This window comes from Sesamum indicum, unplaced genomic scaffold (genome assembly GCF_000512975.1).
Source record: "Sesamum indicum cultivar Zhongzhi No. 13 unplaced genomic scaffold, S_indicum_v1.0 scaffold00372, whole genome shotgun sequence".
Lineage (NCBI taxonomy): Eukaryota > Viridiplantae > Streptophyta > Magnoliopsida > Lamiales > Pedaliaceae > Sesamum > Sesamum indicum.
In genome coordinates this window covers 1-14,932 of record NW_011628264.1, presented here as the reverse complement: position 1 = coordinate 14,932, position 14,932 = coordinate 1, and the positions used below count along the sequence as shown (strand labels likewise).

Sequence of the window (14,932 nt, the reverse complement as noted above, 5' to 3'; positions counted from 1 at the left end):
AGAGGGGGTAGCACTTTCAGGATACCCAAATATGGTGATTGCTGAAGTTCGAGAGATTTGAGTTAGATTAATGGAGGTCTGCCAGCTGATGTCTGGTAGAAGAAACAGAGCAAAACTGAAGAAGGAGCTTCTGCAGTGAAAAACGCCTAACACTTATAAAGTCGCAATTTTCCATTTACATTTTCTTGTATCCGTTTGACTCCTTCTTATTGGTTAGTTGAGAAGTTAGTTTATTTCCTTTGTATATAAGAGGGTTTGGAGACCCTGTGTTCTGCAACTTAAATTTTCAGATATTCAATAAAATAAAGAGAGTTCTTGGTTCCTGTTTTGATACTCGCCCAATTCGTTTCTTTAATGGCTTCCTCTAGTTCTTGAATTCTAACATGGTATCAAGAGCAGAAAAAGATCCATAATTACTGTTAGTTCAAAAAAAAAGGGAAACAAAAAGCCAACAAAAATAAGAAAGCAAGATGATGCGAAACCATTATTAGAAAACATAAAACTGCAGAACAACGATCATACCACCATAAGCTTGGTGACAACCCCTTTAGATGGAAGCAACTATTTCACCTGGGTCAGATCAATCAGATTTGTCCTTGGTGCTAGAGGAAAAGAAGGATTCATAGATGGAACATGTCCCAAACCAGAGTAGGACAAAACTGAAATCAAACAATGGAGGAAAACAGACTGTATGGTCATTACCTGGATTCTTAACTCCATTTCGAAGGACATTGCTGAAGCGTTCTTATACACCACTTCTGCAAGAAACCATTGGCTCGATTTAGAAGCAAGATTCGGTGAAAGTAACGGACCACTTTTATACGAAATGCAAGAGTTAGTTCTGGAACCAAATTTGCAGAGAAGACTAATTTCACTCAGCTCATCCAATTTCTGATGGGCTTAAACGATGCGTATGATCACATTCGCAATCAAATTCTGGTAATGGATCCATTGCCTTCAATAGGGAAGGTGTATTCTATGATATTACAAGTAGAAAAACAAAGGGAAGTAAATGCCAGGAATATTGAACTTGACAAAGAAGAGGTCATGGCAGTGCAAACTATAGACACAAGAAAACAGAGTGGTTTCAGGAATCCCATCAAGAAAAGGAGTGCTGCTAAAAAGAAGTAGATGTATTGCATGTACTGCAAGAAGTCAGGCCACATAAGGGAACAATGCTTTGAACTGAACAGCTATCTGGAGTGGTATGACGAATCGATGAAACAAAGAAAGGGTGCAAATAAACTTGTGATCAACAAAACATTCAATACACACCTGGACAATGGAAAAGGAAACACACAAGGCTCTTCTTAGAGTGAAAACAGCCTTTCAGAATTAATCAAAGCTAAAGTGAGGAAAGCTCTGCATAATTTAGATTTTTCTCAGAATTTCTCCAACAGCATGTATGCAAATAACTCTATAACTTTCGCAGGTACCCTCCTTTGACTGAAGACTTGAAATACCTGAAAAGGGATAATAAGCATGCTGATCTATGGCACAATAGACTAGGACACCCTAGTAAAGATGTTATGTTTCATTTGCCCTTTAAAATAGATAGGAATGAACCACTCACATGCTGTGAAGTATGTCCACTTGCTAAGCAAAACAGACTCCATTTCCAGCTTAATGAAAATCACTCTGACACTGTTTTTGATCTCATACACATTGATGTTTGGGGCCCTTATAATCAGTATTTTGTCACACATTGCACATATATGCTTACTATTGTTGATGATTGTAGTAGGGCCATATGAATTTACATGATGGTTCATAAGCCTCAAGTGCAACAAAAACTGGAATGCTTCTTAAACATGGTTGAAACTCAATTCAATCGTAAGGTTAAAAAGATCAGAAGTGACAATAGTACTGAATTTACCAATAAACAATGCCAAAATTTGTTTCAAAATAGAGGGATACTTCATCAAAGCAGTCACGTGTGGATGCGATGACTGTATCTTAGATTTGTTTAAGAGGTGATCGTGTCTCAAACATGGTCATCATAAGTATGTAGTGAGGACGGTGAGTTCCTTAGAAGAGGATCTGTTTCCTATCAAAACGTGACACCCAGAAGATACAAAAGCCACTATCTGTGCCGGAAATCCAAAAAGTGCAATAGCAGATCGGCTAGGAAGGCTTATCAAGATATATTTCATCAAAGGAAGTAGAGCAGAAAAGGCTAGAGAATATGTACATGCTCTTCCCAGCCTTGAATTGAGGAGTATTTGCGCAGTAGATGAATACATCTATTAGTTTCGCAAATATTTCTTCCAGAGTAGAGTAGCAACAGAAGTAGCAGCTCCCATATTCTTTGTAAAGATCTGCAGTCCATGGAGAGAAATGTTGATCCATTCATACAAAGTACCCAAGGGACAGTTGGATTCAATTTCAAAGATGAAGATTGGTGTTATCAAGCAGCCATCCAGAAAAACATGAAGAAGCTGAGAGGTAAAATTAAATGAACCCCTTTTTGTTGTGATACTAATGATTTTTCCACTACTATAGGAGAGTCAAGCGAGCCAAGAAAGACTAAGAAGCAGAGAATATAGTGAGCTTAGAAGCAATAATGTTGTGAATAAAGAGTCTTGCATTGCACGCACCACTCAAATTTGGTGCACAATTAAAGTTGAGTATGGAGGCTGTTTCATACAAAGTGTTGCATAGCATAAATCCAGAATGAATATAAGGGACTGAAACTCAGATAAGAAATACGCTGGAATCTAGTGGCAAATCACATCAACTGGGCAACAATAGTGCTCTGAGCGCTTCCAGTACTTGATTTTTTCTCAACATTCTTCTTCCAGCATCCGGCCCCTTTACCTTTCGCTTCTGAGGTACATGACTTGGTCAAGAACAAGGTGAAAGGTCAGTGCGAGCTCAATTGTGTTACAAGTGTTTTAGATGTTAGAACGTCTCAATCATTTGGAATGATAGAAAGACGTTTATGGAAGTCTAAAATACGAACATTGTTAAAAAATTTCTCCATAGTAGGAATTGAATTCCTATCTAGGGATAAGCTATCCAAGATTCAGTCATGATGGACTGATGAGGGGCTTAGATGTTTGACATCCCCTACGTCTTTGCTTTAAGCAGCATGTAATATTGTTCGGTGCACTGAACCCGATGTTGCTTATGTTTTTTTAGCATAACAATAGATATCGAGTGTGCACTGATAAGGCAACACACAGATGTTGAGGAGCTATCTTTCATACCTGAGTAAGGACTAAAGAAGAGCTCTTGACGCACATTAATAGAAAATATATTCTGGATGGCTATAGCAATAGTAGCTTCCGAGATCATATGAATAATATTTAATCTAAAAAAGAACGTACATTCGAGATTAATGATAATGTGGTAATATTGAAAAAGTTCCAATTAGTATACCAGAAGGAACCTTATCATGAAAAATTGAATGTATGGCAATTTTAAAGTTATAAGTGGAAAACGTTAGGACCGAAAAAAAAACACGATTGTTGGGTACGCTACCTAGCACAGCCGCACTAGTAGTCACTTTAGAGGATGACAACTGGGCTACGCACAAGGTAAAAGGCCTGAGATCTCATCACAGGCCTAAGGAAAAAATCTTAGACACCAGCATCTGCTTTGAGTGATGATAGGAAGATGTAATATGCGGTTGGACCGTAGGATATTGGCAAAAACAAAAATTAGGTCCATAAGACCTAGCCGATATCAGAGATTGCTTATTATCTGGAAATGTGAGTTATTGGCTTTAAGATCAAGTGGGATATTGTTTGAATGGGTGACCAAAATCCAATTGGATTGGTGGTTTTGAGAATCATTAATGCAATCTTTATTTAAGCAATATTTTTTCGATGAATATGTTAAGTATTCGTCTTCGGCACACGTATTTGTTGTGCTTACCAAATTACGTCAAGCACTGCTTTAACATCAGAACAGATGTCCACTAACCACTTTAACAACCATGCAACAATTGGACTCCAGATTGGATGGTGGTCATGAAACCGATTGCCAAGGTTAGGTTTGAAATGTTCTAAGTCGAGGGCCTCGAGACTAGGCATCGAGAGTCCTACTGAGGCTTGCATTGAGAGTCTCATTGATTTGATGAGGGTCGTGTTTTACCAGCAACAAATGTGAGATGTTTATGCGATCACAGTGGGTCGATTGGCTAAGTGTCGAATCGACTGAACTGACTCGTAGGTATCATTATAAGGAAGCCTTGCAGGCTTGATCGATAATTTTAGTGATTATATGCAACTTGCCCTGAAAAATCCTCTAAAATCTCTTATTATAGCCAACATCATATCAAACTTTGAATTCTAAACTAACTTCTAAACTTTCGGTCAGCGATATCCTCAAATTTACACCAGCACACAACTTGCACGTGCCAATTTCGGATAAATTCTATCCAAGTGTGTTAGCAAATCGCAAAATTTACTAGGATAACAGGTCAAATTGTCAGTTTCACTTTCTGAACATCCAAAACTCCAAATGCCTCTAATTAAAGGACAAAAAATTTCAATATAGCCTTTCTAATTTTCAAATCAAAGTAATGCCATTAATCAACCTTATTATCTAAAGGTAACAACATAATCTTAATCTCAAAATACTTGATAATTAAATATTCAGCTTGGTCCACAAATATTTTTAAACCAACGTGTGCAGAAAAGATGAGAGAAGAAAAAGGGATTTAATGAATTTAAATTCGTGTAGTTTTGTAAATGAGTAAATTATTTCTTTATAAAAAATAATATCAACTTAACCGTCTATGTATTTTCCTTTTTTTTTTTTCATAAAAAGGTAATTTACTCATTTACAATATCGTAAGAGAGCTGCTTGTATTTTTTTTCTAAGAAAAAGTAAGTGCAAAACACAATATTTATATTATTTGGAGAATTTTCTTGCTGTTTATAAGTGTCGTAACTTATTGTAAATTATACTTTTATCCCTAATAATTTTTGTTTTCAGTGTTTGGATGTAATTTATTGGAACAGACTTCACACTTTAATAATAGTAAACAATATCAAATTTATTGGAACAGACTTCACACTTTAATAATAGTAATGTAAACAATATCAATGATGTGTCATATTCTTTACTACAAAATTTGAAAAGTCTTTTTGCCGGTATCCATTCATCAATCATATATAGAGCAAATATTATTGTAGTACTGATTATGCGATTGATCAATCTCTTTGCACCAATGTTATGATAAGTATAACATAATTGTTGCTCGACTTGATTTCAATTAAAATTTCTTTATAAATTACTAGAATTTATAAATATATATGAAATATTGTTGAAAATACACAAATGATACAAAATTTCGCACATTTAAGATAAAAGTTAAAACAAAATAAAAATATAACATGAAGAGTATTGGGGAAATAATGTAAAATTCTGGCTCGAATCCAATTCAGTTAAATATGAATAAATCATATGGAAAGTATAACACATTTATCGTATAATCAATTTAAAAAAAATAATTATCACATAATAAATACAATATACTTACTTTATAATTAATTTTATTCGATTAAACCTGACTCAAATAAAAATTGTCGAAAAATAATTGATGCATGTAGGGTTGATGAAGTGGGTAGGAAAAAGGAAGCATGCGTGAGGTAAGGGAATGGGGGGAAATTAGAGATAATTTTGTTGACATGGGTATGATGGTGTGGATAGAGGGACCAAAGACAGCTAATGTAATGACGTCCTCCGAGTCATCAGTTCTATATATAATAATAATTATTACATGCATCAAACCAAAATTGGAACTTCAGTTTTTTGTATCGATGGGGGGATGGGGTGATGGGGGTATCCCTCCGTAACACAGCTGTATGGATGTAACTCCACTGTTGCTAATGATTGGTTTGATTTTTTCGGAGCCCTCATAAGATATCGGTTTAGGTGGTCCATATAATTTCTTATTATTTATATTTAAAAATTATAATAAATAATCTAAAAGGGTATTTTAGTAAGTCCATTATAGAAAATTGATGAAAATCTAATAAAGGCTAATAGAATGGTTCGTTGTTAGACGAACGTCAAAATCAGAAGAGTAATTGTAATTTTTCAAACAACGAATAGATATTTGTAATTATTGTCAAGCATCAGGATAGGTGGATGTGATTAACCCCAGACAGAGAGGATTGTACTTGTGTCATGTGTGTCGGTAAAGATCCTTATAACTGACTTACTATCCAGACAAACAAGATATAACTACATAATAATCAACATATATGTCAGGATATACGTTTAATCCTATCAAAACGTGGGTGTAACATGTTCGATTTTTTAGTCACTACATCATAATAATTGACGGTGTGAAATTTATTGGCATGTAAAGAAATTTGTGCAACTCTAGAAGAAAACGATATCTTAGGTTTGTGCTTCGTATGAATATGTATTCATTGAGTTATTGTAATTTTTTTATTAAAATTTGATGAATATAGTTTACCTGTATTTTTGAATTATTGTGTTGAAAATGTGGTGATTGATAATGGTTGATGTCATAGCATTAATTTAGCATGGTTTTTTCTATTATTAAAAGATTATATTAAAATAGAAACTTAATTTTTTGGGATAATATTATTAGAATAAAATGATTAAATAATTTATAATTGCTATAATAAATTCAATAGTCTTCCTAGGAAAAGGGAGCTGACGTAAGAGAAGTAGGTTAAAGAATTAGTCAGTTTTCCCTTTTTCATTTTCTCCATTTTTTTTATTGAAAAATAAAGAACAGTTAAATTCGAAATAATTATACTATAACTAATTCATATATAATTTTAAAAAATAATTAATTAATAAAAACTACTGATTTCATCTATTCCATTTTCTTATCAGATATACTTATAATATGATTGATGTATAATTAAAAAAATAAATGATTTTATGATAAATATATTGAATTGATTTGATTTGATCAAATTTGGTCAGTAAATACGACGAACGGAAGCAGAGGAAAACAAATTAAATGTCAAAAATTGCGAAATAAAAACAACATATGCTGTAAAAAAATGTAACATTTAGCTATGGTTAAAAACAAAATAGTCGTAGCAAATAGTCATTGACCAGAGCTATGCAGCAGTTGTTGGCCGTGGTATCTGCGAGGATAGCTAAAATATTTAGCAGTGGCAAAAAACTTTTTCTTGGTGGAAAATCTATATTTTTGCATCGATTTTATTTAACCGTGGTGAATAAAAATTATTTACCGCGATTTTTAGTCCGTAGCGATTAAAATTATAGCCAATAGTCATTTTTTTTTTCAATTGATAAAACAATTAATGTTTTGCTTTTACAATGTTGTATTAATTACTTTTGATTAATAATGAATTATCACTAGTTAACCACAAATGATTATCAAAGTCAATTTCTGTCTATATATGTTTAGACGTCTAATTGGGTAGCTAAGCATCACGAGGACAATTCAACTTCTTGTCAAATAATTATATATAGTAGCATTGGCATATGACCATTAATAATTAGTCTAATTGGAAAAAAATAAATTATGAAAGTAATTAATACTATTAAACTAATTAATCAGAGGGTGACTGACTGAGTTCAATAATCGAAGAATTAAGATAAGGATTTGAACCTCTCTGAGGTTATAAAATAAGTGGCTGTTGGCAATTAACAATTAATCCAACTCATCTTATAGAATAATTTGATAATTCAAACAAATAATTATTCTTTCTTGAAGACTTATCTTACGGATAATCCTAGATTTGATTGGTGTTCAAGAGTCTTTAGACAACATCAGTCAGTGTTGCTTTCATCAATTTGTCCTTAATTAGACATCGATTAAACTAATCGTGGTCGTGCTTATCGTTACAATGTATAATTATTAGTGATAAAAATTAAAATTATCATTAAATATAGTCAGTGACATATTTGTAGTTATAACATTTACTTATATAAATTGGTATATACATATATTACAAATAGGAAAAAAAAATAATAAATAAAGTGGAGAAGACAATATTATTTTTTAACTGTATGTTTTTATTTTGTAAGAATAATATTTTTATTTATAAAGTACCTATTAAGTTTTAGTTTATATAAATTTATTTTATTATTATAACATAAGAATTTTATTGAAATAACACGAATAACGTTCAACACACGTAACTAATAATATCAAATAGAGATAACTAACACACAACTCATGTCTTTTTCACCCAAGCATATGAATTTAGACTTTAATTCAACAGAAGTACAACTAAGCACAACATACAACCAATCCCAAACATCATCAACTCCAAACACAACTTGTGTTGACGCTTCAGTCTTCCACCACACTGCTGCATATGTTGAAAATTAACAACAAAAATCAGTTCATATTCCCAAAACCCACAATGTCAAGTTTCTATCTTTCCTTTTGGGAAAATTAAAATTTTGGTCCCGTAAATATATAAAAAGGGGTCCTTCAGAGATAATTATGGTCGAAAATTCATAAATTGATTCGAAAACCCCAAATTAGCACGTTATGTGCACAACACATGCACTTTTCTATTCAGGTTATGCTTTTCTGCCAAAATTGTTTTCGATTGAAAATTTTTATAATTGCAATATCAAATTACCAAAATCAATTTCAACACGATCAAAATTGCTACCCTAGTACTAAAATTGCAAGTGTGTGTGTGTGTGTGCGGGAGAGAAAGAGAGGGGTTTACTTGCAATGACTACATGACATTAGTCAAAAATGATATTAGCTCTTGGAGAAGCTCTCCAATATTCAAGTATCTGATGGATCTTCAAGTCTGCATCAATGTCGTCCAGAAGAGGGTTCATCTCAATCCTCATTATATGTAAATGAGGTGTTCTAGCCAGCAAATGCCTCACAAGCGCCATTTCTGTCACATTTCCTCCAAAATTCTCTATTCTAACATCGTTTAAGCCACCAAAATCTCCCACACCATAATCTGCTGCACATCCCCCATTCCCCCGGTTAATAATTCTTCCTTGTGGCATCTGGCATAACAAACTACAGTAAATACAAGAGTAGTTTTATAATAAAACAACCAGATATGACCATACAGAATCAATCACATGATAAGTGTATTATACTTATGAGTGCTGAAATATCATCTCTTCTTACCACAAAATCAATAGAGAGCACGGAGAGTATTGGGCATTTGGAAACAAGCAAAATCAATGTTCTAACGTGCCTTGCGACTGGCCATACCCTGACGTTCAGCGTCAGCAAGTAATTGTAACTAACAGAAGCTAGTCGCCTTGGTAGATCAGGAACCATAGAAAGATACTGAAGCAAATGCAAGAAACTATGTATAAGTACTTATACCATAGTGCACGCTAAAAATTTACGCACGCATGATTCTATTACAAAGAAAACCAATGTAAATTACCTGAATGAGCCAACGTCCTGTAGTGATATAACTTGTCCCAAGAAGCTCTCGAGTGAGTTTAACAACAGTTTGACTCAACTCGTCAGGGCTTCCTCTACACATGAGAGAATCATCACCATCAACCACCAATGAAAATGCACATGGAGGCACGTGCAACACACTTTCCCTTGGATCCCAATTGGTGTATATGAATTTAGAAAGACTCCAGCTTTCCCTTGGATCCCAATTGGTGTATATGAATTTAGAAAGAGATGGAGTCTGGAGCCTGATCGAGCAGCTTTCCATCCCTAGACAGGCAGACATCGTGAACTCCGTTAATCTTGAAGATGAAATGGAAAAAACATTGAGGGACGCAACGTTGCAGAAGAACATGGAGAGTTTTTCAAGTGCAGGGAAATTTGAGAACAAATCTTGGCTGGTGATCATCTCTGGCAGAAGCAAGAATTTCAGCTTTAGTTTCTTGAGGTTTGGAAGCTGAATAGTTTCAGGCCAAGATAAGACAATTTCATGTACAGACAACTCCAATTTTACAAGGGACCGACATGAAAAGATGGAATCTGCTAGATTTTGAGTCCCACAAACTCTTCCATGAAGAACAAGCTTTTGCACATTGTGTTGTATGGCAAATTCCACCCATTGGTACTTGATCGAAACCTCACAATAAGTGGTAGGCCCGAGCTGAAGTTCAAAAATTTTAACATCTGATTCATCATGGTGAGCAACAGTCCAGTCGACGAATCTCAAGAAAGAATGTGCCTTATTCACCATAGCCGGGAACTGACTATAATCGAAAACAAGATTTGGCAGCAAACGCCATGTAGTCGTCAAAATTCTTGAACTAAAGCTAACCCTTGCAGCCTCAATTGTTGAGAGGTGAGACAAGATTTCGGTCAGAATATGCTGCGGCAAGATAAAACACACTTAATATTTATTTTTGTATTTTTACACATTATCTGCGTGTTTTTCTATTTTTCAACTTTCTATATATAAGATATATATATATATATACATTTATATATATACATAATATAAAACAAACATGATTTGACAATATTTTTGTCTCCAAAAAATACAACATTAAACATAAAATATTTATATATATACATATTATATGTAAAAATATATGATTTGACAATGAACAGTGATTTTTGTCTTCCAAATCCCAACATCATACCTACACCACTTATTTTAAAATATTTTAAATTACCCCAAAACACAAATCCAAACATATCATCTATTTTCAACACACACTTACTTATTTCTTTTTTTCTCTCTCTATTTTCAAAACACAAAACAAAACAGCTAAAACACAAATGCAAACACAATGTATGTATTCACGATATTGTCTTATATACATTTTGATATTTTCATTATCTTATTCAAACGAATTATGGCAGCAAGATGTCCACGAAACACAAGCATAGTATTTGGATTCATTTTCGGAGTGCTTTGTTGTGTTTTATGGAGAAAGAGAGAGAAAAACAATGATAAATAAGTATGTGTTAGAGATAGTATATATGTTTGGATTTATTTTTGAAGATAATTTAAAATAAGTATTGTATGTTTAATATTGTGTTTTGGAAGACAAAAATTATTGTTCATTGTGAAATCACTGTCAAACATGTCTTTTTTTGTATATATTTATGTATATGTGTGTATTTATGTCAAAATAGTTAAAAATACCCAGATAAAGTGATTTTGTATGATGACAAACATTGGGTATGTTTTAACTCATCCGAAGATAATTTGAAAATGAAAATAGACATAGAGGTTGGTAAGTTCTAAGGGATAGTGCGCTCTAGGCCTACTGGGATGGATCTAGTACAGTATAACTTTTACCCAATGCATCGGAGGGTTGGAATTTGGCCTATCTATTTGACTTTCTCATCGTCAATCAGTCGTTATCTTTTAGTGAAGGATCTTTTATTACACTTTTGTGATATATATATATTATATTCATGCATATATTGTATGCAGTCTCATGTTTAAATTATGCTATAATTTAATTATATTTCAATTAAAAAATGTGTCAGTTACTCATTAGTATGGCACCAATATAAGATTCAAAAGTATGACAGAAGATCCTCATCGCCTCTTCAATCCTTCCACTATCGTGAAGTGAAGTTAGAGGAGTCCGTTAGGCTAGATTTCAGGTCATAAGGGCCCACGACTGTTATAGAAGGAGAAAACACCTAGACCCACATCTGCTATTGGATTAGAGGGAAAGGTGGGCTAGAGCCAGCAATACATATGATTCAGATCGTAGCCAAGGGAAAGACAAGAGGCAGTAAAGCGAAGGAAAAACCGTTACAAAAGTAATTAGGAGTTTTGTCTTTAAAATATGCTTTTGACTACTAGATTCTCCAAAAAAGACCTTGATTCACCAATAATACGACTTTTAGCCGGTAATGCAACGGAGACCATCAAAAAGCTACTCCACGTTGTGAGTATCTTCGACATCATAGCTATTCCACCCTTTTCGTCAACCTAAACAAGAAGTATTCTATCATAACTCGTTCGGGCAATAAAAGAAGTTCCGCACCAATAAATCAATGATAATTTATTTGTAAAATGACTCTATTGAGTCCCATATGGGTGATAGAATTAATCTATTCCTATAATTGTGAAACCAAAAATGAGATACGGAGGAGTAAGGTATTCTTTTTCTATATTCCGTTAATCGTAAAATGCTGAAGTTACATAGATTATTAATTGCATAACCGTTGGAGATTGTTGAAGCCACTAACTCTGAGAAATTAGGTGGCATTGAAAGTAAAGATATTGTTCATTTCTCTTTTCTATCTAATCCCATAATATTTGTGTTAAAATCATGTACTTTGGATAGTAAAGTATAAAAAAAATGTTCAGGTGAAAAATGGTAAAAACCACTATATTTTGGATGATAAAAATGTAATTTACCTCAAGAAAGAATTATTGTCACTAAACTTATATTATCAATTGATCGTCATTACAGATGTGGCATTAAATGTCTATAATATAGTGATAAGAATGTGACAACTTTATGTGTTGCATATTTTTGGATAATGCATCGTCATTATAGATATGGCATTAATTGTCCTTTTAAGCATTGTATAATGCATTTTTTTTTGTATTCGATACACATGGACCAATTTGGAAGAAAACACCAATATTGTCTTGGATATTTTTCGTCTGATTTGAAAACCTATAGATGTTATAGCAAATACGAAAATTTCAATACAAAGGAAATCAAAGCCTCATCATAGAAGGCTTAACAGAGAAAAGAAAAAGGGTAGATTAAGCCATTCCAATTGACCGTGGATGCTCATTTTCCAGGTACACATTTACCATGGTCTCATGGTGGATTTTATTGAACTCTGTCATGACCCTTTCATTATCCAGCTCCTCAAACCTTTCTAGGACATTAACACAGCAGTTCATCTCAAGAATTGAACTCCCTTTTTCAGTGTAGCATTGGTACTAGAGTTCTGATGATGCCATAGATACCTTTTGATCTTCAGGTATGGGTATCAATTCAAAGTATCTCGAGCACCTCCTCACCCAACATCTACCATTTTCCCCATCAAAGTAAGGGAACTCTGGTCTGTTCAAAGCATTATAGGTCCCTGTGCTTTGTGAGTTGTGATGTTCCTGCCTGAAAATGCTACCCCCTTCCTCTTTGAAGGGGTTGTGTATGGCAGCTCTAGAGTTAGATCCCTTGTCCATGGTTGCAGTCAAACCATCTCATAGGATAGACTTGTTCTTGTTGTATTGTTGTAGTTGCTCAACCACACTTTGGAGTTGCTGTTGAACATTCAGTAAGTTGTGTTCAACATTCAGTACTGATGTCTGAAGGTTATCCTGCACTTCCATCATTTGATCTGGACACCCATAGATTTCACCTTCACTTGCTTGTCTTTTTGCTCTTGTATTTCTTTCAATCTTGTTCCATCAGCCATTGTTAGAGTATTGTTTTGTGTGTTTAAGGTTCAAGGAAGTAATGGCTCTTAGGCTAATTCGAAATGAATTGAGCTAAAATTTGCGGAAAATTAACAGAGCCACAGACAAAAATGGAGGTGGGAAGTAGAAGAAGAATAAGATGAGAGGAAATTGAAATTATAATTTATTCATAATAATACCTCTTTCAGTCGTTTGAGCCTTTACAAGGAGAAACCACAACAAAAGACAAAAAACACAAAAAAAGAAAAAAAAAACCTGAATGGACATTAAAACTCTTCAGAGTTTTGGGTTGCTCGTCCTCCTCTAAGCTCAGGATTGGTAGTCCTTTTATTGTTGTCATGGACTTAATAAATGCAGGTGGCAAAACTCCTGCAGCAACGGGTTGCACATCTCCGTTGTCCAAGTGTCATGTGTCTGGATAAATCAGGAAGGGAGAGTTGAGTCAAAATTCCCAATTTCCTAAGCTCTGGAATCACACACTAATTGCCTCGAAACCACGTTGCCTTTGCTTGATAATTTAAAATCGTCCCCAATTACACCTGCGCCCTTAATCGAATGGTCCTCTTTCATCCTTCTTCCCATCCAACGTTCAACTTTTAAAGTCGCATTTTGGCCCTTAAATGCAATATAGATCACCTATCACGGATTGACTCTTTTGTCTTGCAATGGAATGTATTTTTCGCCCTTGTAGCATCAGTCACACTCAACCTTCAATCAGTCGTCGACCATCTTGAGTCCTGACGACACCCTCCATGTGTTTTCAACACTTAAAACTCACTAGCACGACATTTGAACGCCTCTCGATGTGGCACCCCATGCTCGTGCACTCGCTTTGACAAGTTTAACCTAATACGAAGTACCTATAGTTCTAGTTCATATTTGATTATTTGTTGCTTTCCAAGTACTTATTGCGAATGTTGATATAAAATGTCTTTCACAGTCTCTTATGATCCCTCCTGCTCATGCAGCTCTTTGGTTGACTTTGTCGATTGACAGTAAATTTATTATTTTGACATCTTTCAATAACATGCACTTCAGTGGTGTGCGGTTCATCTTCCATGCATTAACATGGAATCTTCAACATAAATTTCAATTGTGTTGTGTTGTCGGACAACAAATACAATATAGCATTATTCAGAGAATACAATATGTCATTATATTTAATTGGATAGGGATGATCATTTATATATTCTACTTCTCACATATTTATTACACCTATGGATAAAGATTATATTGTAACCGTAATAATAAGAAAGCAAAATATGATTTACCTATTTGGATATTTGTTTAGTGAATGTATATAGGTTGAATGGACCGGTGAGTCATGTTTTGTTTTCTTCTCCTGTCTTTACCTATCTAAAATTTGATGTCATAAATAGTGTCTCCGTTAAAATATTCTAAAGAAGATACAAAAAATATCAACATGATGTCTAGATATCAATATCAAACTTAAACAAAACTTAATGATTATAGGAACATCTTGCCAGACCTTGCTAGTTCGAATAAGCATAAAAGTTCAAGATAGTTTATATACTTATTCAGGAAATCTATGACAGTATTTTCACAAGTATATTTAAAGTTTTGAACTACATTTTACTTTATTTTCATCGATTTTCTCATCGGTCAAATTGTTCCAACTTCTGCAC

The 14,932-nt window shown here is 33.9% G+C and overlaps 1 protein-coding gene and 1 long non-coding RNA gene across 3 annotated transcripts; both read right to left on the bottom strand.

The window, feature by feature from the left end:
* Positions 1-39: 39 nt before the first annotated feature.
* On the bottom strand, positions 40-1,509 carry LOC105180165. The gene is made up of 3 exons (XR_849485.1): positions 1,464-1,509; positions 523-758; positions 40-378 (listed from the first exon to the last, which is right to left on the bottom strand). It is a non-coding gene; the product is annotated as an uncharacterized LOC105180165 (long non-coding RNA).
* A 6,653-nt stretch (positions 1,510-8,162) lies between these two features.
* LOC105180167 lies at positions 8,163-10,210 on the bottom strand. 2 transcript variants are annotated; one of them, XM_020691595.1, is made up of 4 exons: positions 9,348-10,210; positions 9,080-9,244; positions 8,655-8,952; positions 8,163-8,282 (listed from the first exon to the last, which is right to left on the bottom strand). In XM_020691595.1, exons 1-3 carry the CDS (start codon positions 10,113-10,115, stop codon positions 8,674-8,676), a joined length of 1,212 nt encoding a protein of 403 aa, XP_020547254.1. In that variant the 5' UTR covers positions 10,116-10,210; the 3' UTR covers positions 8,163-8,282; positions 8,655-8,673. The 2 variants fall into 2 exon arrangements, with proteins under 2 accessions (XP_020547254.1, XP_020547253.1); XM_020691594.1 differs by lacking the exon at positions 8,163-8,282 and having other exon boundaries at positions 8,460-8,952.
* Positions 10,211-14,932: the final 4,722 nt, after the last annotated feature.